Here is a 23586-nt window from a genome sequence, read left to right on the forward strand (position 1 = left end):
TCTCACATACATACATGACCACTGGAAAAACCATAGCCTTGACTAGATGGATCTTTGTTGGCAAAGTAATGTCTCTGCTTTTTAATATGCTATCTAGATTGGTCATAACTTTCCTTCCAAGGAATAAGCGTCTTTTAATTTCATGGCTGCAATCACCATCTGCAGTGATTTTGGAGCCCCCCAAAATAAAATCTATCACTGTTTTCACTATTTTCCCATCTATTTCCCATGAAGTGATGGGACCAAATGCCATGATCTTAGTTTTCTGAATGTTGAGCTTTAAGCCAACTTTTTCACTCTCCTCTTTCACTTTCATCAAGAGGCCTTTTAGTTCCTCTTCACTTTCTTCCATAAGGGTGGTGTCATCTGCATATGAGGTTATTGATATATCTCCTGGCAATCTTGATTCCAGCTTGTGCTTCCTCCAGCCCAGCATTTCTCATGATGTACTCTGCATATAACTTAAATAAGCAGGGTGACAATATACAGCCTTGATGTACTCCTTTTCCTATTTGGAACCAGTCTGTTGTTCCATGTCCAGTACTAACCTTTGCTTCCTGGCTTGCATATAGGTTTCTCAAGAGGCAGGTCAGGTAGTCTGGTATTCCCATGTCTTTCAGAATTTTCCATAGTTTATTGTGATCCACATAGTCAAAGGCTTTGGCATAGTCAATAAAGCAGAAATAGATGTTTTTCTGGAACTCTCTTGTTTTTTCGATGATCCAGTGGATGTGGGCAATTTGATTTCTGTTTCCTCTGCCTTTTCTAAAATCAGCTTGAACATCTGGAAGTTCACGGTTCACATATTGCTGAAGCCTGACTTGGAGAATTTTGAGCATTACTGTACTAGCATGTGAGATGAGTGCAATTGTGCGGTAGTTTGAGCATTCTTTGGCATTGCTTTTCTTTGGGATTGGAATGAAAACTGGCCTTTTCCAGTCCTGTGGCCACTGCTGAGTTTTCAAATTTGCTGGCATATTGAGTGCAGCACTTTCCCAGCATCATCTTTCAGGATTTGAAATAGCTCAACTGGAATTCCATCACCTCCACTAACTTTGTTCGTAGTGATGCTTTCTAAGGCCCACTTGACTTCACATTCCAGGATGTCTGGCTCTAGGTAAGTGATCACACCATTGAGATTATCTGGTTCATGAAGAAAGATCTTTTTTGTACCATTCTTCTGTGTATTCTTGCCACCTCTTCTTAATATCTTCTGCTTCTATTAGGTCCATACCATTTCTATCCTTTATCGAACCCATCTTTGCATGAAATGTTCCCTTGATATCTCTTAATTTTCTTGAAGAGATCTCTAGTCTTTCCCATTCTGTTGTTTTCCTCTATTTCTTTGCATTGCTTGCTGAGGAAGGCTTTCTTATCTGTCCTTGCTATTCTTTGGAACTCTGAGTTCAGATGGGAATCTTTTCTCCTTTGCTTTTCGCTTCTCTTCTTTTCACAGCTATTTGTAAGGCCTCCCCAGACAACCTTTTTGCATTTCTTTTCCGTGGGGATGGTCTTGATCCCTGTCTCCTGTACAATGTCACGAACCTCCGTCCATAGTTCATCAGTCACTCTATCAGATCTAGTCCCTTAAATCTTATTTCTCACTTCCACTGTATCATTGTAAGGGATTTGATATAGGTCATACCTGAATGATGTAGTGGTTTTCCCTACTTTCTTCAATTTAAGTCTGAATTTGGCAATAAGGAGTTCATGATCTGAGCCACAGTCAGCTCCTGGTCTTGTTTTTGCTGACTGTATAGAGCTTCTCCATCTTTGGCTGCAAAGAATATTATCAATCTGATTTCAGTGTTGACCATCTGATGATGTCCATGTGTAGAGTCTTCTCTTGTGTTGTTGGAAGAGGGTGTTTGCTATGACCAGTGCGTTCTCTTGGCAAAACTCTATTAACCGTTGCCCTGACAGAATGTGGTCCACTGGAGAAAGGAATGGCAAACCACTTCAGTATTCTTGCCTTGAGAACCCCATGAACAGTATGAAAAGGCAAAATGGTTGGATACTGAACGAGGAACATCCCAGGTCAGTAGGTACCCAATATGCTACTGGAGATCAGTGGAGAAATAACTCCAGAAAGAATGAAGGAATGGAGCCAAAGCAAAAACAATACCCAGTCGTGGATGTGACTGGTGATAGAAGCAAGGTCTGATGCTGTAAAGAGCAATATTGCATAGGAACCTGGAATATTAGGTCCATGAATCACGGCAGATTGGAAGTGGTCAAACAGGAGATGGCAAGGATGAATGCTGACATTCTAGGAATCAGCAAACTAAGATGGACTGGAATGGGTGAATTTAACTCAGATGACCGTTATATCTACTACTGTGGACAGGAATCCCTTAGAAGAAATGGAGTAGCCATCATGGTCAACAAAAGAGTCCAAAATGCAGTACTTGGATGCAATCTCAAAAACGACAGAATGATCTCTCTTCGTTTCCAAGCAAACCATTCAATATCATGGTAATCCAACCCTTACCCCAACCAGTAACGCTGAAGAAGCTGAAGTTGAATGGTTCTCTGAAGACCTACAAGACCTTTTAGGACTAACACCCAAAAAAGATGTCCTTTTCATTATAGGGGACTAGAATGCAAAAATAGGAAGTCAAGAAACACCTGGAGTAACAGGCAAATTTGGCCTTGGAGTACAGAATGAAGCAGGGCAAAGGCTAATAGAGTTTTGCCAAGAGAACGCAGTGGTCATAGCAAACGCACTAGCAAAGTAATGCTCAAAATTCTCCAAGCCAGTCTTCAACAGTGTGTGAACTGTGAACTTCCAGATGCTCAAGCTGGATTTAGAAAAGGCAGAGGAACCAGAGATCAAATTGCAAACATCTGTTGGATCATCAAAAAAGCAAGAGAATTCCAGAAAAAGATCTACTTCTGCTTTATTGACTATGCCAAAGCCTTTGCATCTGCAGATCACAACAAACTGTGGAAAATTCTGAAAGAGATGGAAATACCATACCACCTGACCTGCCTCCTGAGAAATCTGTATGCAGGTCAAAAAACGAACAGTTAGAACTGGGCATGGAACAACAGACTGGTTCCAAATTGGGAAAAGAATACGTCAAGACTGCATATTGTCACCCTGCTTATTTAACTTATATGCAGAGTACATCATGAGAAGTCTTGGACTGGATGAAGCACAAGCTGGAATCAAGATTGCCGGGAGAAATAACCTCAGGTATGCAGATGACACCACCTTTATGGCAGAAAGCAAAGAACTAAAGAGCCTCTTGATGAAAGTGAAAGAGGAGAGTGAAAAGGTTGTCTTAAAACTCAGCATTCAGAAAACTAAGATCATGGTATCTAGTTCCATCACTTCATGGCAAATAGATGGGGAAACAGTGAAAACAGTGACAGACTATTTTTGGGGGTCTCCACAATTACCTCAAATGGTGACTGCAGCCATGAAATTAAAAGACCCTGCTCCTTGGAAGAAAGTTATAACCAACCTAGACAGCTTCTTAAAAAGCAGAGACATTACTTTGCCAACAAAGGTTCATCTAGTCAAGGCTGTGGTTTTTCCAGTAGTCATGTACGGATGTGACAGTTGGACTATAAAGAAAGCTGAGTGCTGAAGAATTGATGCTTTTGAACTGTGGTGTTGGAGAAGACTCTTGAGTCCTTTGGACTGCAAGGAGATCCAACTAGTCCATCCTAAAGGAAATCAGTCTTGAATATTCATTGGAAGGACTGATGCTGAAGCTGAAACTCCAATACTTTGGCCACCTGTTGTGAAGAACTGATTCATTTGAAAAGACCCTGATCCTGGGAAAGATTGAAGGTGGAAGGAGAAGGGGACTACTGAGGATGAGATGGTTGGATGGCATCGCTGACTCAGTGAACTTGAGTTTTCATAAACTCCGGGAGTTGGTGATGGACAGGGAAGCCTGGCGTGCTGCAGTCCATGGGGTTGCAAAGAATCAGACACAACTGAGCGGCTGAACTGAATCAACAAAGTAGATTTAAATCCCTGATCTACCACTTGTTAGCTCTTGGACCTGAAATGAGCTCCTTCTCAGTGACTTTATTTCTCATAGAAAGCAATAATATTAAATTGATCTGACCACAGCAAGATTTTTTACATTTCCTTAACAGAACCAACAGTTGAGTTAGTATTTTCACTCGCTACGTCTCCTGGTTTATAAAGACTTGTAGTGAAATCTGAACAGTATCCATTAAATGCTTTTTACAGTATTTTATTTTCTGCTGGGGGCTTCATATTCTGACTGTCCTTAATTTGAGTAAATTACTATGTAACCAGATAGTAAGTTCCAAAGTGACTCTAATCATCATGAGAAGTATTTTTCAGTGACTAGTTGATGCTAATGGAATGTATACATTTTTATTCATGTGTTTTATTTAGTTGTATTGACAGAACTGCTTTTAAAATACATTCTGGTACAGAAAATATCCAAAAAGTAACTACAGTGTAAGCTTTATTCTGCTGTAGAGTTGATCACATTTTTATATGAAATAGAAACTAGCAATTTGACTTCTTCCATCATTATGGAATGGCCTTTTTTAAACTTAAATTTTCAAAGTTTGAGATAATCATAGATTCTCATGCAATTATAAGAATAATACAGAGACCCTGTGTACCCTTCATCTTGAAGTAGTATTAATCGCTCAGTCATGTCCAGCTCTTTGTGACCCCATGGACTGTAGCCCTTCAGGCTCCTCTGTCCGTGGAATTCTCCAGACAGGAATACTGCAGTGGGTACACATTCCCTTTTTCAGGGGATCTTCCTGACCCAGAGATTGAGTGCAAGATTTCCTGCTTTGCAGGCAGATTCTTTGCCTTCTGAACCGATGGGGAAGCCCCACCCTTCGTTTACTTTCCCTCAGTGGTGACACCTTATAAGACCAGAGTGTAATGTCACAGTCAGGACATTGGTATTGTGGTAATCCACTGGTGTTATTCAGATTGTCACAGTTTTGCTTGTAAGTCACTTGTATGTATGTTTGTGAGTTTAGTTCTGTGCAGTTTTATCTCATGTGTACGTTCATGTACCCACCTCTGTAGTCAGGACATAAGAGTTCCATCCCCACCAGGATCTCTTCTTTTATAATCCTCCATGCCTTCCTTCCTCCTGGGTACTCCTCTCTCCCTCCAGAGCATGCGCCTTGCCCACTCCTATATTTTGTTATTCATAGAATATGTTATAAATGAAATCATGTTGTATGTAATCCTTTGGAATTGGCTTTTTTTTTTTTTAACTCAATTGTGATTCACTAGAGATTTATTCTGGAGAAGGCAATGGCACCCCACTCCAGCACTGTTGCCTGGAAAATCCCATGGACGGAGGAGCCTGGTGGGCTGCAGTCCATGGGGTCGCTAAGAGTCGACATGACTGAGCGACTTCACTTTCACTTTTCACTTTCATGCATTGGAGAAGGAAATGGCAACCCACTCCAGTGTTCTTGCCTGGAGAATCCCAGGGACGGGGAAGCCTGGTGGGCTGCCGTCTATGGGGTCACACAGAGTCAGACACGACTGAAGCGACTTAGCAGCAGCAGCAGAGATTTATTCAGGCTATTATGTGTATCAGTAATTCATTCCATTTATTACATGTATAATATTTTCTAGTATGGATATACCACAGTTTGTTTCATCATTTACATGTTGAAGGATATCTAGATTATTTCTGGTCTTTGATTGTTACAACTAAAACTTCTGTGAACATTTGTATACAGATTGTGACATTGTGTGAACATATGTTCTCCTTATTTTTGGGGGGTTAAATGACCAGGAGATCAATTGTTGAGTCATTTCATAGTTGCATGTTTTGTTTTTTAAAATGCCAAACATTTGCTGAAATTGCTTACTATTTTATGTTGCCACTAGCAAGGTTCGAAGGATCCAGTTTCTCTGTACCCTCCGCAGCATTTAAGGTTATCGTTATTTTTTGTTTGTTTTAGCCTTTCTGGGAACAGGACCTGTGTAGTAATACTTTGTGATTTTAATTTGTTTTTCCCTAATAACTAATGGCTTTTCAAGTGGCTCAGTGGTTAAGAGTCTGTCTGCCAGTGTAGGAGACATGGATTCAGTCCGTGAGTCTGAAAGGTCCCTTGGAGAAGGAAATGGCAACCCACTCCAGTATTCTTGCCTGAGAAATCCCACGACAAAAGAGCCCGGCAGGCTGCAGTCCATGGGGTCGCAGAGGAGTTGAACACGACCGAGCACACGTTTCTCACCCAGTCCTTTCTGTGGTCTGCTACCAGTAATAGCGAATGGTGTTCAACATCCTTCCATGTGCTTTTCTGCCATGTATCCTTTTCAGTGAAATGGCTGTTCCTGTCTTTTTGCCCATTATCTAATTGAATTGTTTGATTTCTTTTTACTTCTGAGTTTTGAGAGTTTGTTACATATTATACATTCTCGTCCTTTGTCAGACATGTGGTTTGCAAATATTTTGTCATGGCCTATAGCTTGTCTTTTCATCTTCTTAACAGTGTCTTTTGCAGATAAATATTTAAAATTGAGGGGAAGCTCAGTATGTCAGTTTTCCTCTTATGGATCATGTTTTGGTGTCAAATCTGTGAACACTGCCTGGGCCTAGATCCTGAAGATTTTTTTCCTAAATGATTTATAGTTTCTGTTTGAGTTAATTTTTTATTGTGGTAAAATATATATAACATAAAATTTGCCATTCAAAGTGTATAATTCAGTGGCACTGAGTACATTCACAATATTGTACAGCCACCCCCACTCTCTATATCCAGAACTTTTTCATCATCTCAAACAGAAACCCAGTGCCCATTAAGCAGTCACTCCCCATTTCTCCTCCACTCCCACCCCTGCCAGTCATCAGCCTGCTTTCCGTACCATGGATTTGCCCTTCTGTATATTTCATATAAGTGAAATTATATAACATGTGGCCTTTTGTGTCTGGCTTCTTTCACTTAGCTAATGTTTTTGAGGTTCATTTATATTGTAGATGTAGCAATACTTCATTTCTTTTATGGATAAATATTCCATTAGTGGCTACACTACAGTTATTGTTTATCCATTCATCAGTTGATGGACATTTGGTGTGTTTTCATCTTTTGGCTGTTGTGAGTAATACAGCTTTGAACATTTCATGCAGAAGTTTTTATTTCAATACCTGTCTTCAGTTGTTTTGGGTAGATTCTTAGAAGTGAGTTAATTTTTTAATAAGGTATAAGACATAGGTTGCTCCTTGGAAGAAAAGCTATGACAAACCTAGACAGCATATTCAAAAGCAGAAACATTAAAAAAAAAAGGAAAAAAAGTGGAGACATCACTTGGCCAACAGAGGTCTGTACAGTCAAAGCTATGGTTTTTCTAGTCGTCATTCACGGATGTGAGAGTTGAACCATAAAGAAGGCTGAGCACCAAAGAGTTGATGCTTTCAAACTGTGGTGCTGGAGAAGACTCTTGAGAGTCCCTTGGACAGTAAGAAGTTCAAACCAGTCAATTCTAAAGGAAATCAACCCTGAATATTCATTGGAAGGACTGGTCCTGAAGCTTAAGCTCCAATACTTTGGTCACCTCCCTCCTAATGAGCGAGGAGCTGACTCATTAGAAAAGATCCTGATGCTGGAAAGACTGAGGGCAAGAGGAGAAGAGGGCGACAGAGGATGAGGTGGTTGAATGACATCACTGACTGAATGGACATGAGTTTCAACAAACTCAGGGAGATAGTGAAGGACAGAGAAGCCTGGCGTGCTGCAGTTCATGAGGTTGCAAAGAAGTTGGACAAGACTGAGCGACTGAACAAGACTCAGGTTGAGGTTTTCTTTTTCTTTTTCTTCCTTTGCCTATGGGTGTACAGTTTCTTCACTATTTTTTGAAAAGGCTATCTTGCAAGGGCCATTAGTAACAGAATTATTTTAAAGCTTTCGGAGAATCCCTATCCCTAGAGTTTCTGTATATACACATTAATTGTGAAGAAAAGCAAAAGAATTTGTAATGCGAGCCTGTAAGGATAGTATGGTGGGTTTTATTGGAGTTTTCTTTATATTTGTGAAAGTTGAGGCTTGGATATTTCTGTTACAGACAAAGCAATTGTATTTTCTATGAAAGAAACATAGAGGTGATGAGGAAAAGATAAAACAAGTAGTCCATAAAGGGTTTTATCCCATGGATGACAGGAAGCCATTTAAGGTTCTAAGAAAGACAATCAGATCAAATTAAAAGATGGACTTTAAGAAGATAACTCTTGGTAGAATGGAATATAGGCTCTAGTCAGGCAAGACTGACACAAAGGTGTGGGAAAGTGTTCACACCCCATTTAAATGGACTTGCCTGTATTTTCTGTGACATTTCTGACTCAGGAACTTAAACAAATTGAGAAAAATCAGCTTCAGATTCATAAAACGGGCCATTTTACATATGTTGCATATAAATTGTTAGTTTTTTTTTTTTTTTTAAGTTCAAGGACCTAAAATCTTACTCCTAAAACTAGCTTGAGGAGAAAACTTTTATTTAAAGAAGACAACTTAACTGCTGTCTTTAAAGGCCTATTATTATTATTTTCCTTACTTTATCCCCCAGCTCCCAGAAAAGAATAGTTTAACATGAGTGGGTTACATGGGCTTGATTTCCTAGTCTTAGTAAAACCATTGAACTTTGTTACAAAATACTGTGAGAAAACTTCTGGGTCAACTTTTTAGTGAAGGTGAGTAGAGTATATGCATTAAGAAGTACTGATTACTAATACTTCTTTAAAGCTTTCACTTTGGAACCCTTTTTTTCACTTCATACTGTGTACAAAGTGCTGAGAAATGGTAGGAATCACTTCTTTGCTTGCTTTCTTAGTCTGTAAGCTTGCACTGCTTTCTAAGCAAGCATGAAATTCACCTGTTTCTTCAAAAGTCATGTAACTTTATTATAAAAATAATCGATGTTAAATGATTTAATTTACCTGCAGGAATGATTTTTAACCAAATCTTCAAACAATTGCTTTGCTGTCTGTTTGATGCGCTGTTTATTCCATTGCTAACTTTATTCCCTGACACGTTGCTGTTTGCCTAGGCTTTTACCCTCCTTAGTGTGAGAAAATGTCATGTTCTCTAGGAAGCTTCCCCTTATTCTGGGTAGAATCCTTTTCACTGGGTTATAGAAACCTCTGAACTACTCTCAGAGCTCTCAGAGGATTTGACTGAACCGTCCACCAATACCTCTGGTATAAGGCCTGGAACATAGTAGATGCTCAGTAGATACTTGTTGAAGGAAAGAAGGACCTGATAAATACTTATTTATAGCAAGTTATTTAACTGTGGCCTGTTTATCATTATTTCAGACTAATTTAGGAGTTCTCGCTAAGCATAGAAATCATTTAATTTTGAGCAAAATGTATTAGGTTGAGTAAAAATTATTTAGTCTTTAACATTGGTATCATAATCTTCCAGAAAGGTATTTGGTGACATGTGTCCTGTGGGTAACTATATAATCGAAATATAATTGACAGTGTACATGTTTAAGGTGTACAGTGTGATGATTTGATACATGTATAGTGAAATACTTGCCATAATATGGTAAGCTAACAGCAGTCTTACCTCACATTACTTACTTTGTTGTTGTTATGGTGAAAACATTAAAGTTGTACTTTCATAGCAGTTTTCGAATATATCATATGATATTGTTAATTATAGTCATCCTACTGTACCTTAGGTCCCTGGAACTTATAACTGAATGTACTTTGTTTTTAATGTACAACTGAATGTTGTACTTTGACCCGTACTTCCCCATTTCCCCCACCCTTCAGCCCTTGGCAACCATCATTCTACTCTCTGTAAGTCTGATGTTTTTAGACTCTTCATGTAAGTGAGATCATACCACATTTGTCTTTATCTGACTTATTTCACTTAGCATAAGACCATAAAGGCCCATGCATGTAGTTGCGAGTGGCAGAATCACCTTTTTATGGCTGAATAATTTCACTGTGTATGTCACATCTTCTCTATCCGTCCATCTCTCTGGATGGACACAAAGGTTGTTTCCATGTCTTGGCTATTGTGTATGATGCTGAAGGCTTCTCTCTCTCTCTTTTTTTTTTTCCTGAATTCTGTTTATTTCAGATAACCTTGTGGATCCTAGGTTTTTTCCAGGCTTGAAATAGCAGTTCTGTCCGTAGTCTGTAAAATTGCAGATAATCAGTTGTTGCTTATGATTGGCTTAAAAATCTGTGTAAAACTTTTGTTGAGCATCTGGGTATAGAAGAGCACCTGCATGACAGACTACTGCCCTTATTCTTTATTTCTATATCCTTGTTAATTCCCAATCCTTACTCCAAGTACATAAAACTTTGAAACTTCTTTTATTAAAAAGCCATGGTAAATAATGAACTTTTTTAAAAAAATTTATTTTGTTGACGTGTAGTTGATTTACAGTGTGTGTTAATTTCTACTGCTAAGCAAAGTGATTCAGTTACACATGTATATACATTCTTCTTATTGTTCTTTCTCATTGTGGTTCCTCATAGGATACTGTATATAGTCCCTGTGCTATTCAGTAGGATCTTACTGTTTGTCCATTCTACATATAATAGTTTGCATCTGCTAATCCCAAAGTTCTAATCCATCACTCCCCCGCCCCTCTCCCCCTTGGCAACCAGAAGTCTGAGCTTTTGAAGTTTTAAAAAGATCTGAGTGTTTTGAGTCATTTCTAATCTTATTTCCCGTTTTTGGTATCATTTCCTTAATTTTGACAGATTCTGTATATTCTCAGTTGCCTAATATTTAGGACAGAATGTAGACTAAAAGTCTCAAAATTTTAGCCCTCTTGTGTTTTATGATATGTTTCATTGTAAAGTGGACTAGGAGATGGAAACTGTGGCTTTGAATATTATCTGACATTAATAGTGGGATTTTTGGTAGGATATTTAATCCATGGAATCTCTAGATTATTAATCTCTATCTCATTGTGTAGTTGCAAAGATGGAATAAGATAGAAAGTTGTAAGAGCATAGTATAAACTATATAAAGTGTTAACACATATATAATATGTTCTTTTATTACTAAAATGAGTGGTTAGATGTACTTTCCTTTTTACCTCCCTCATCTAAAAATGCGTTCATCAGGAGTTCTTTAAACTCTTAAGCTTTTACTTATCAGTGTTCCTATTATCAGTTTCTTAAACCAGTGCTGGGACAACAAAATAAATCTACTACCACGGTTCCTTGCTTTTTGCTGTGTTTTTAGTAAAATTAGTTTATAAGCGTCAGCAAATTCAGTTAGACATAGGCTTATTATCTATCTCTGTTCCTCCATTAGGCTAAATAGTGCTTTAGGGGTTGAGGAATAGGTTAAAATCCAACTAAAGGCAACATTTATGGGATTTCTTTTTTAAAAATGGCTTATTCATAGTCAGTGGCCTAGTGTGGTAAACTAAAGAGAATTGATTTCTTTGTTAATTGATGTCGCATTTATTGAGTACCCACTTAGTCTGTACTTGGCCAAGGCAGCATGACATTTACCATTATATGTGAGTTTGTTTGTTTCTCTAAAAACTTTCTCCTTGGAGTTTTTATCTGCTAGCTATAAACTATTTTAAGGAGTTCAAATGGCCTTGTTACAAACAACTTCTAAGAAAACTAGGTTCCAGAGATCGGTTAGACCTTTAGACTGCTGATAACTCAAATGGGTATGAAAAAGTTTCTTGTGATAGGTGCTCTGTGCACCACATTTTTGGATAATAGCAGGATGATGAAAAATACTATAGGTTAATGTCAATCTGATAACAGTGTAGCAAAAGCTAATTTTTGGAAAAGTATAATATGGCCAGGGTCATTCCATTAGTAGTGAATGTTATATTAAAAAGAAAAAGAAACAACCCTATTTTTCCTGTGGAGGACACATATAATGAACAGATATCCATTCTTTAGTGTTTTCTTCCAATTTTTAAATTAATGAATTAGGATGTGGAAGATTCAATTATAGAAAAGCTTATTTTTTACATTTCTTTCACTGATACTAATAAGTTCCTTTCTAGTGATCAGATTAGAATTTCATTAAAACCATGTGATGTAAAGTATTTTAACCATATTTTATGAATTTGAGGAGTTGTATACTAGAACAATTCAGGTAGCTTGTAGAATGTTGCACATCAGATTGATGTTTTCAAGTAAAAGAAATCAGTTTTAGCATGTTTTGCAAAAATTTATCTTTAACAAAATAAGTTTACATTTCCAGGACCAGAATTAATGCAAGAGTTTTTAATATCTTACAGTGAGTTTACCTGGGCTAAGTTGGGTCAAGGCAGCTTTAGAAGTGAATTCTATCAGAGAAGACTATTATTAGAGACAAATACAGAAACCTCACCAGCTGTTAATTGTGTTCAGGAGATGAGATCCGGTATCTTTGGTCTATATCAGGGATTCAGATCCCTAAGAAAAAGGTAGCCCTTGCCTTTTCCCTTCTGGATCTATCTAGAAACTGTTCTGCATTTAACTTCCCTTATTATGAAGTGATTCTTCTTACAGGCAAATAATCAGTTAAATACCATTTGTAGTGAGAATGTTTTTTTCTGTTACCCAGTCATTTATGTTGAACAGATTGCATTTGTTACCACCTGCAGAGAAAATTTTGCTACACAAAACTGTCTTTACAATTCCTTTTTAAAAATTGTTTCCTTTTCTTCTTCCTTGTTGCACATTTTTGCACTTTCTATATTCAGTTCAAAAGAACAACTAGGTAAAGGGGTACACTAATCAGTGGTGTCCTTTTCTCATGGTTGTGCTGCATCACATCTAAAAGTGAGAGGAAGCATTCCTTTAGTGTGCAGTGACTGTACCTCTCGCTAGGTCAGTGATGTTCTAAGTGTGGTCCAGGATCCGGTGCCAGTCTGCAGACAAAATATGATAATAAGTATTTAGAAACTTCTTGTAGTTTGACATTGCCTTGACATCTGAGTGCATTATTTTGTATTTTACAAAAATACTAGTCCACAGCAAATTGGAGAAAGTTCTTCACCATAGACAATTTGAGAAGTACCAGGTTAGATGGCTTCCTCAACTTCTAATACAAGCCATCACAGCCTGGGGCTGGGGGATGGATGTTGAATGACTGTCCTATTAGTCTATCTACTGTTGATTGATTACATGCTCACTTGTAGCAAAGCCCAAATGAATGTTTCCCTGGCATAAAACCAATGATTATCCTGTCAGTAATCATTAAATTAATCAGCTGTTCCTGTGGTTTCTGAATAGCTTTTTATTGTTTCTCACTGGATTTAAAATACTATCTGTTAAAGTTATATAGTTTGGCAGCCTTAATAATTCCTGCATTTTACCTAAAATTTACTGAATCATTTGAAAAACTTACAGCTGTTTCTCTTAAGTTAATAAGCTACATTCACTATAAAATACAGTGGTTGTTAAATATGGCTCGAGTTTGGTCTAACATAAAAGCATGAGTAAGAGAGAAAAGAGAATCTCCACTAACAGTAATCACTAATGATGAAATTTTGCTGTCTTAGATGTGGCATTTTACTTTTGGATATTTTGATTATTGCTTCTTTAAAAAATCTGTTTGGCAGTTGATGACATTATTGTAATTGAACCACAAATTTCTCTAGCTCTGAAAATATTCAATCTACAATTTAACATTATATCTATTTTAACCCTAATAAAAAAAAGTATCCTAATATTTTTTGAAAAGCTGCTTTTTAAAGAAAATGGCCACCGTTACAGGGTAACAGTTCTGCATGACCAGTGTAAAATTCGAATTTAATAATGAATTTATTATTAATATGATTGTCCCACTTTGTATTTATTAATGCAGATAACAAGGAGAGTCGGCAGACGGGAAGCATGAGTTCAGATGCTAGCCAAGGCGTGGTCACTACTCCTCCTCCTCCCAGCATGCCTCACAAAGAGAGGTATTTTGACCGCATCAATGAAAATGACCCAGAATACATAAGGGAGAGAAACATGTCTCCTGATCTGCGACAAGACTTCAATATGATGGAGCAGAGGAAACGAGTTACTCAGATCTTGCAAAGTCCGGTGAGTCAAAATGATTCAGAAGCATTCATGTTTTTTACTCTTTGGAAACCATGATACAGTGAGGTCAGAGGTATCTGCTTTTGGGTTAGAAGAGTGGTGTAGGAAGGGGGCTGGTTGTCCCCAATCTTTCAGAGGCAAAATAAGCACCTAGTTTATAAATTTAATTTGCATCACTTTAATAATAAACTAGCATCATCTTGGTGGTAACTTTTCTTATGTGATTTTTGAGTGTAATGTTTCATTACAGGGAAACAAAAGATGCTGCTAAATTCAAGGATTCCCATTTCAGACTGAATATCTGTAAAGAAAAGAAAGGCATGAGTGAAGAGTTAGGAACCAAGAAATGAGTTAGATACACCCCATGCGCATGTTTTCTTCCTTTGGGTATCTTGACAATCATAGGAAGACTTAAGGTTTATGAAGATATCTGTCATTTGGCAGCTTAATATTCCATGCACCTAATGTAGGTGCACATACGTGCATGCACGCCAAAGTAACTGGATTAAACGTAGATTCTAACCTTAACTCAAGCTGAAAATTCTGTCTGCATAGTAATATCCAGACTTTGTAAATCATGTTCAATTGATTTGAGTTTCCTATACACCTTTAGTGGAATTGTAAAGGTCACGTGTAAGTGTTGGAAAATGAGTGATCAACTTGATTTAACATGCAAATTGAATTCATAACTGTATGTATAATGAAGATCATGGGCCCCTTAAGATAGAGTTCATCATACATAGACACACAATGCCCAGGATAGGGTTGTATTAGATTTCCAACTTAGGTACTAAAATAAGCACCAAGACATAGAACTGCCTGAGGTGGCCCTGGTAAGTCATTTTTGTTGTGCCCTTGTGGATTTAATCACAGAGACTGAGTCCAAAGCCAAAGGGGAATTCCATTCCTGACTAATTCTCCTGTATCAGTGGCCTAGATAAAAGCAAATAGAAGTTATAAAAGCAGTGCAGGCTTTCAGGAATTCAAGTATAGCTTAAATATAAAGCTATCCTTTAAATAAACCCTTAAAGAAACCTTTTCTAATGGAAAGGAGATTAACCAGAAAATTTGGGTGGCTCAGAGGTTAAAGCCTGCAATGCAGGAGACCTGGGTTCAATCCTTGAGTCGGGAAGATCCCCTGGAGAAGGAAATGGCAACCCATTCCAGTATTCTTGCCTGGAGAATCCCCATGGATGCAGGAGCCTGGTGGGCTACAGTCCATGGCGTCGTAAAGAGTTGGACACGACTGAGCGACTTCACTTCACTTATCATGAGAGAGTAAATGTTCAGTGCCTTATTTTATGCAAACAAGTTTCTGTGTTTATAAATACTTGAAGGGCAAACTCCACTTTGAAGAACTAACTAATTAGCCAAAGAATTATGGTAGCATATAGGATAAAGTAACTGAAAGAATGAGATGAAGTTCAGATTTTGTTCAAGATTAAATACCAAGATTTCTTTGGGTAGTGCTTCAAAGAGAATCGTTCAATTCTAAGTAAAGCTTTAAAGGAAAAAGTACCAAATTACATTTTTATGCCAGGGTTTTTTAAAAATAATTTTTCCACTAAACTAAAACAACATAACTGAGATTACCTAATTTTTTCTTTTTTTTTTACTTGTGTATTGCCACTGTAAGATTGACTTTAAAATACCAATTTTACTTATGCCTTGGGGAACTTAATGAAAGAATGGTAAAGGGCGGGTATATAGATTGTCATTTCCATGTTTATATGACAAAGAATGATAATTTTCAGCCCAGAAGGAAACAAAAGAATTTTCTTTTTGTACAAAAGAAGATTTAAAAGAATTGTGGATAGGTCATTTTTTTCCCTAGTTCTTTGCTAGTGAATTTAAAATCTTGTTTGTGAAAGACTTGGAAAAGTATATACATTTTGTCTTTCTGCCATGTTTTAGCACATGGCTTTCAAATTTCTTTTAATACAACAAACTTTTCACCAAAGGAAATGATGTATGGTGGACTGTATTACTAAAAAACAAAACTTAGCAGCTTCAAACAACAAGGTTTTATTATCTCATCATTTCTGTGAGTCAGGAATTCAGGAGCAGCTTAGCTGAGTGGGTCTCTCATGAGGTATCTGTCAGGGCTGCTGCATCTGAAGGCTTGACTGGGGTGGAGGTTTCCACTCTTTTAAGATGGGTCACTTACCTGGCTGTTGGCAAAAGGCTGCAGTTTTTTGCCACATGGACCTTTACTGAGGCTGTTTGAGTGCTCTCCCCATGGGGAAGTATCTCAGAGCAAAGAGGGGCCTGCAGTGCCTTTTATGACCTAATCTCAGACATTTCACACAATACTTCTGCCATATTTGTTAGTTAAGAAGTGAGTCGCTAAGTTCAGCTCATACTCGAGAGGAATGAAGCTCCACCTTTGGAAGGGAGGATTGTCCACTCTCTGATCACAATTTATTTTAAAAGCACCACAGTCTGCCATAATTTATCTGCCTTCCTCCCACGTGCAAAATGCACTCACCATCTCCTACTACCTGTGCAAAAGTTTCATCCCATTACAACATTAGCCTGAATTGGCTTCTAAATCTGGTCCAGATATAGGTGATCTGCCTCAAGTGAAATTCCTTAAATTTAGTTCCTCTCAATCTGTAGACCTGAGAAGTGCCCTCACACCCATTCAGTGGTGGGACACACCCAAAGCTAACTGCTGACATTCCTGTTCAAAAAGGGAGAAGGATTGAGGACAGAGGAGCCTGGTTCATAGCAATTCTAAAATCCATCTGGGCCAATGTTTGAAAGTTCGCTTGATAAGAACTCAGTCCTTCTACTTAGTAGAAATGAGTCTCCCTGGCTCTTGGCTCTGCCCTCTGGGTTTTTGGTTCCATTCTCTGAATTACTGTTCCTTTTCCTTAAAAAGTAGCCTATGTTTGTAGCTGTGTATTTTTCTCACCCTGCTTCCTTCTTGTGGAGGTTTTAGAGTTCAAAGACCTCTTTTCTTTTTGTACTCTCTTTGTTTCTTTAAGTCCAAGCCTGTAATGTTTCTGTGAATATAATTTTCTTAAAAACTTTATGTGTCTCCTGTGAATATTGAGGTTCATTCTCTTAGACAAAACCCATAACCAATGAAGATCAAAATCAAAGGTATTACTAGTACATGTTGTAAGAAACAAATTGTAAGTTTTCTATTTGAAATGCTGAGTTCATTTGGGAAGAAAGTAAATCAGGAAAGAAACTAATAAAAGCAAAGTATAATACTTTTTTTTTAAATAACTGCTTACTGTGTACCAGGCAACTATTAAGTATTGAATCCTATTTAATCCTCAAAACAACTCAGTCAAAGAAGTATTACTGTCCCCTAGTTTCCTGATGAATAAACTGAAACTTAGAGCCATTAAATAACTTGCAGAAGTTTTTATACCCTTGGTTAAATAGCAGGATCTGAATTTAAACTGCAAACTTATACCCTTTCCTGCTAGGCATAAAGCATTCAATAACTACGAGAAAGTTCCACGTGTGTTTTATTCTTCTTCAAATTCTCTTGCTCAAGAGGAGTTTCAAATCATAAGACATTTTGGTGTCTGTGAATTTGGTTGACAAACACAATGCCTTACTGCCTTGAGCTGAGAAAATAGGAGAAGAGCAATTTGTCTCATCTCAACTTCAAATATTGTTTCTTTCTAGAAATTTCATGGCCTTTTGACATGGTTTTTTTTAATTTTAATGAAGTATTTATCTTAGAAATTAAGTGCTGGTGATTAAACTTATTTAGAGATTTTGTTAATGCACTCAAGAGAATCTACAAGTTTTCTTTGCCCAATATACTCCTTGTATATATGTCTTTGGAGACATATATATGATTGCTCTTGTCTAAGAATGAAGTATCCAGGGCAGATGGTTAGAATTTAATGATGGGCCTCATCAAAGTTAAAGAAACATGTAAGTTGAAAACTTCAGAATGTTGTAGATATTTAGTAAATTCTGAATACTTGGATGAATGGATATATGAATGGCTAAATGGACTTTGAGTCATTAAACACTTGAATGTTGTCCAGTAAGTTCCTAGTGAACTGTACTGCTTAAATGAAAGACAGTTGGCAAGTTTCAGGAAAAGAATGAAAGTTCTTAAAGTCATATCACTGTCAAAGCAATTAGACTTGTTGAGAGACGTGTGTAATGTTACTCTGAAAGATAGGACAACAGCAGTGTAGGTGTTGGTTGCTCAGGCCCATGGCACACTAGTGCCTTTTCTTTTAACTTTTCATTTTGTGTTGGGATATAGCTGATTAACCTGAAGTGACTTAGCAGCAGCATAGTCGATTCACAACGCTGTGATAGTTTTGGGCGTGCAGCGAAGGGACTCAGCCATACGTACACGTGTCCACTCTCCCCCAGACTCCCACCCAGGCTGCCGCATAACACTGAGCAGAGAATTCCACGTCCTAGACAGTAGATCCTGAGACACACTAACGTTTCTTAATAACAGGGCAGCGTGTAATGCTTCAGACTTATTTTAAAGATAGGAGAAACTTCAAAGTCATATTCATGTTAAAATTTCCTGTCTCCAAAAAAAAAAAAAAAAAAAATTTCCTGTCTCTATAATTAAGGCCTAAAATTTTTTAACAGGTCACCTTAGTTAAAATAGGTCAGAATTACCATGATTTATCTGGTCACTTTGGAAGTTTCAAATGGAAATATTCTTTATTAACTTTGTTTGCAATTTTATTAAAATGCCAGCTTTTAGAAAAGATATTATTCTAATCTTTAGCTTTATATTAATTACACGTAGATATACGAGAAAGATCATCCAGAAGAAAATTTGGTTTATGTGTTTTTTCTCCTTTCAACAGGACCAGTGGTAATCTATTTCCAAATGAATACATTTCTTAATGGAGAAATTCTAAGTAAGTTTGTTATGCTCCTAATTCCACTTGAGGAGAGATCTAATAACATAATTGCAGGGTGCCCTGGGAGCAGCAAGTCTGTAATCTGTTTTCCTTTTTGCTCCAGTTTTTCTTTCTAGTAATTATTATGAGGTACAACACCCAGATGTGGGTATTTAAAATCCAGCTCTGAGATTTATCAGTATTCTGTTAACCTGATTTTTGTAAGTTAGACATTACTTATAGGTCAGTCCGTGTAATTTTTTTTTTAGCCTTAACCAAAACTATTGCATCATTAGTTTCTTTTATAAAATAGGTTCTTTTCTGTGATTTAAAAATAAAAATTCTTTCATTTATTACCATTTTCTTCTGACAATTCTGATTTTAGCTGCAGAAGACTTAAGATCTGATATTTCACATTACTCCTACTTTTGCTTTATAATATACATGAATGTGTGTATACCTGGTAGCTCAGTTGGTAAAGAAACTACCTGCAGTGCAGGAGACCCGGGTTCAATCCCTGGGTCAGGAAGATCCACTGGAGAAGGAGATGGCCACCCACTTCATTATTCTTGCTTGGAGAACCCCATGGACAGAGGAACCTAGTGGGCTACATATAGTCCATGGGGTCGCAAGAGGCGAACATGACTGAGTGACTAAACCACCATCACATGTGTATACTCTATACTCCTACCTTACGTGAATCTCAAATCTCTTGAATCCTTTATGTTTTTACAAGTTTATTTTTATCCATACATTTATGAATTCAGAATTACAGGATCAGTCCCTTAACTGACAGGAGATATACAAATAAAACAGTATGAGATTCAGAAAAGCCTTTAAAGTCACCCTCTCTCTAACTTAAACATTTTGTTTTTCACCTAGTGATTTTTTTTTTTAAACCACGTTTTTTTGGACATGTGTTTGCCGAGAGAGCTATCCCAACTGTAATGTTCTGGGGACAGACCAAGTTTTCAAGTAGGATTTTGTTTGAGTTGAAGAATTAAATGACTTTTTCAAAAATTTATAACTTTCTGTGAAGATTCACTTCTTAGTATAAAAAAAAAAAGGAATTTCTTCCCTTAGATGATGGACAGGCCTAATAACATAGGAGAAATTTCTCATTCAAGTGACAGACTGATAAGACTGTTTTCTAGAGCCTCAGATTCCAGTGCTAATCACCTGTGAAATGGATCTTTCCTATCATTAACTCAATTAAGATGAGATCAGATTCTTTGCTCTCTTTCCTTATATCTAGGAAAATACAAAGAAAAGAAGCTCTAACTTATCAACTATAATAATTCAGCACTGAACTAGCCACTCAGGGATTCTCTAGAAATATGAAAAACACAGTCCCAGCCATCAGATATTTAACTGTATAGTAGAGTAGGAAAAATAAATCACAGTCCTGATAAGTACCCTAAATGCAGTATAGGCAAATGTTAAAAGAATTCAAAGTGGAGTGGGAAGAGAAGAAATACGGAGATCCCTCCTAACAGTGGTGATTAAAGGAGAGACTTCAAGGAGAATGTGGCATTTAAAATGAGTGTTGACATATATACGGAATTTAGAAAGATGGTAACAATGGCCCTATATGCAGGGCAGAAGAAGAGACGCAGAAGTACAGAACAGACTTTTGAACTCTGTGGGAGAAGGGGAGGGTGGGATGTTTCGAAAGAACAGCATGTATATTATCTGTGGTGAAACAGACCACCAGCCTAGGTGGGAGGCATGAGTCAAGTGCTCGGGCCTGTTGGGCTGGGAAGATCCAGAGGAATCGGGTGGAGAGGGAGGTGGGATGGGAGACCGGGATGGGGAATTCGTGTAACTCTATGGCTGATTCACATCAATGTATGACAAAACCCACTGAAAAATAAAAAAAAAATAAAAAAAATAAAGAAACAAATAAAATCTTAGGCAAAATTTTTCAAAAAAATAAAATAAAATAAAAATAAAATGAGTGTTGAGTATAAAGGGTAAGAATTCATCTGGTAGAGGAACAGTAGAAGCCAGCTTTTCCCTTTGATGAAATATAGTGAGCAAGGATAGAAAAGTACATGTTGTGGATCAGAGCATGAGGTAGTAATGGGAGATACAGCCAAAAACTAACCTAACAGATTGTAGCGATCCTGGAGTACCAGACTGTTGTGACCTAAGTTAGAAGTCAGCCGATTTTTCATCATTTCTAGTTTTAATCTCTTTGTATCAATTTTTTGTACGTGCATATAGTGCTTGTTTTGGATCTGGGCTCACCACCACTTAATCGCACTGTGACATTAGGAAACTCACTTAACTTGAGCTTCTCTTTCCTTGTTGGGAAAGATGGACCTCACATGGTGATTTTGACAGTTAAATAACATGAAGCGTATCGTGCAGTGCCTAGCACAGAGTAGATGACTGTTTTATGGAAATGTATGTACATGGGGTTAAATACAATACTGCTAATGTAAAGCAGTTTTATGCTTTCGTGACAACACTTTGAAGATTAGAATCATCATTCATTAGACTGTATTTTGGCATTTGAAGGCCTTAAAGAATCTATCACTCCGTTGGCTTTCTGCCTCATTCGCGTTCATGTCTTCAGGGTGTAACAACCCCCAATATCTCCTCTTCTCTGGTCTCTATGTGAGAAGGAAGATGGTTTATGCTGTAAAACCACATATGTGTGTGTGTCGTTTGATCTTTTAACCTGACTCCTCTAACAGAGACCCTAGGGAATTGTTGGTTTAATCTGACTTCAGAAGCCCAGCATGTGATCTTGCTGCCCTACTTAAAAGTGAGTTTCTTATTCTGCTTTGATGGGAGAATTCCTAGCTGTAAGAGGGCGAGTTTTGGTACTCCAAGATCTGCTATATGATTTTTCTTGCTTTATCTCTCACTATGACCTAAAGCTCTAATCTAGCCCGGGGTTTGCTCGTGCTTCTGATCACGGCACACCTGCCGCCTTACTAGCCGCGCAGACACACCTAAGAGGCATTTCAGCTTCAGTTGCAGACCACTGCAGTAAAACAAACATTGCAATAAAGTGAGTCACACAGAGTCTGTCTCCCAGTGCATGCAAAAGTTATGTTTATATTATATTCTATTAAGTGTCCAAGAGCATTGTGTCTTAAAAAAAAAATGTACATACCTTAATTTTAAAATAATGCTGTTGGATAAATGGCACTGTTAGACTTGCTCTGCACAGGGTGGCCACAAACTTTCAATTTATTTAGAAGGAAAAAACACGGTACCTAAAAAAGCACAATAATGTGAAGTGCAGTAAAACAAGGCATACCTGTAACTGGATTCAGTTACTCACCTCTGATACAATTAGGCAGATATCCTATACCCAACAGAGTCTGAGATTTGAATCACTATTCCATTTACTTATTAGCTATGCAACCACAAGCAAGTTATTGCCTGTTTTAGGACTTTATTGTGAGATTCAAATGAATGAACTGTAAAGGATTATTTTATTAATATTGAATTTTAGTAGGAACATGATTAACTATCCACCATAAAGACAAACAAAATTTTTATTTTTTGACATAATATTTTAATGAAAGCTTAATATGTTTATTGATAAAATTTTAAAGCCAGCTGAAACAGTTTTATATCATTAGTAAGTTTTATACTAACAGTTTTATGACTGAGGTAATTATCTGAACAATATTTCAAAAATATTTGCAACATTAAGAACTGAGTTATAAATGTCCATGACAAAAAATATTAAATCTTCTGGAATAAAAGAATTCATATCTGTTGAAGCACTGTCAACTATATCAAAAGGCTGGGAACTTTTCATTTACTTTGAAAATTATTTTCTTCTCCTGTACAGCATGGAAACTATTTGCTAGCCTTAAAAGGGAAATTTATATATTTATCTTAATTTCAGAAGGGCTTATGCATTCCTCTATGACACCGTGGATCATCTCAAAGCTTTAGGATGGTACTATCTTATGGGATAAATGGAAGTTTTTTAAAAGGGCATTTTCACTGATGAAAAAGGCATTTGACCTGAGTCCTTGTCTCTGACATTTACTAGCTCTGTGACCTTGAACAAACTTTTCAACCTTTCTTATTTAGCTTTCTCAATATACCCAGCAGAAATTTCTCATCAGGATCGTAAATAATTGTGATTCTCTTGAGCAACTACTTGGTGTTTTTTTTTTTTTTCCTTAAAGCCATTGTAAATCAGCATACTGAGCAATTGTCTTGATTCACGTTGGCTGCTGGAAACTCTAGATAAAAATTGGCCCATCTCTAGCAAATGATACAATTTTATAGTGTGCTGTTTGTATCTCAACCTCATTCCTGGCTCAGTCTAACCTCCATATGCTTATTTTCATTTTAGCTTGATTTTTCTTACCAATATTTATTTTTGTGTCATTTTAATCTATGGAATCTGCCTCAAATTCTTGCTGGACCAACATAAGGTGCAGTATTCAATAAAATAAATAATGCCTACTTCTCAGAGCTATTGTGATACATATAGTAGGTATAATCTTTTTTTCTCACTGAATCAAAGAATATTGGTTATAGCAGGTTTAAATAGAGTTTGATTTTGAAGGGAAGATAAAGTTTCAGAAGAACAGATTGGCCCATTGCCAGATGTCTAGAAGTTTTTTGTAGTTTATATAAAGATAAATGAGTATGTCTGGAAGATTCTTTTTCTTTCAGCCTTAAACATGTTAAAACACTCATGTTAGTCATCAATATGAAGATGTCCATCCATCTTATATGCAGCTCACAGCCGTTTTATGTTCACA

General features: G+C 37.2%; 1 protein-coding gene across 8 annotated transcripts in view; it reads left to right on the forward strand.

Moving 5' to 3' along the window:
* ADD3 (adducin 3) overlaps positions 1–23586 on the forward strand; it is a 127672-nt gene that overhangs the window by 84197 nt on the left and 19889 nt on the right. For all 8 annotated transcript variants that reach the window (XM_065923292.1, XM_065923297.1, XM_065923290.1 and 5 more), the window contains one exon: positions 13768–13991. In XM_065923292.1, coding sequence (XP_065779364.1) covers positions 13797–13991 — 195 coding nt within the window. In that variant the 5' untranslated portion in view covers positions 13768–13796. The remainder of the gene's footprint in view (positions 1–13767; positions 13992–23586) is intronic.

Source organism: Muntiacus reevesi, chromosome 2 (genome assembly GCF_963930625.1).
Source record: "Muntiacus reevesi chromosome 2, mMunRee1.1, whole genome shotgun sequence".
NCBI classification, from domain to species: Eukaryota; Metazoa; Chordata; class Mammalia; order Artiodactyla; family Cervidae; genus Muntiacus; species Muntiacus reevesi.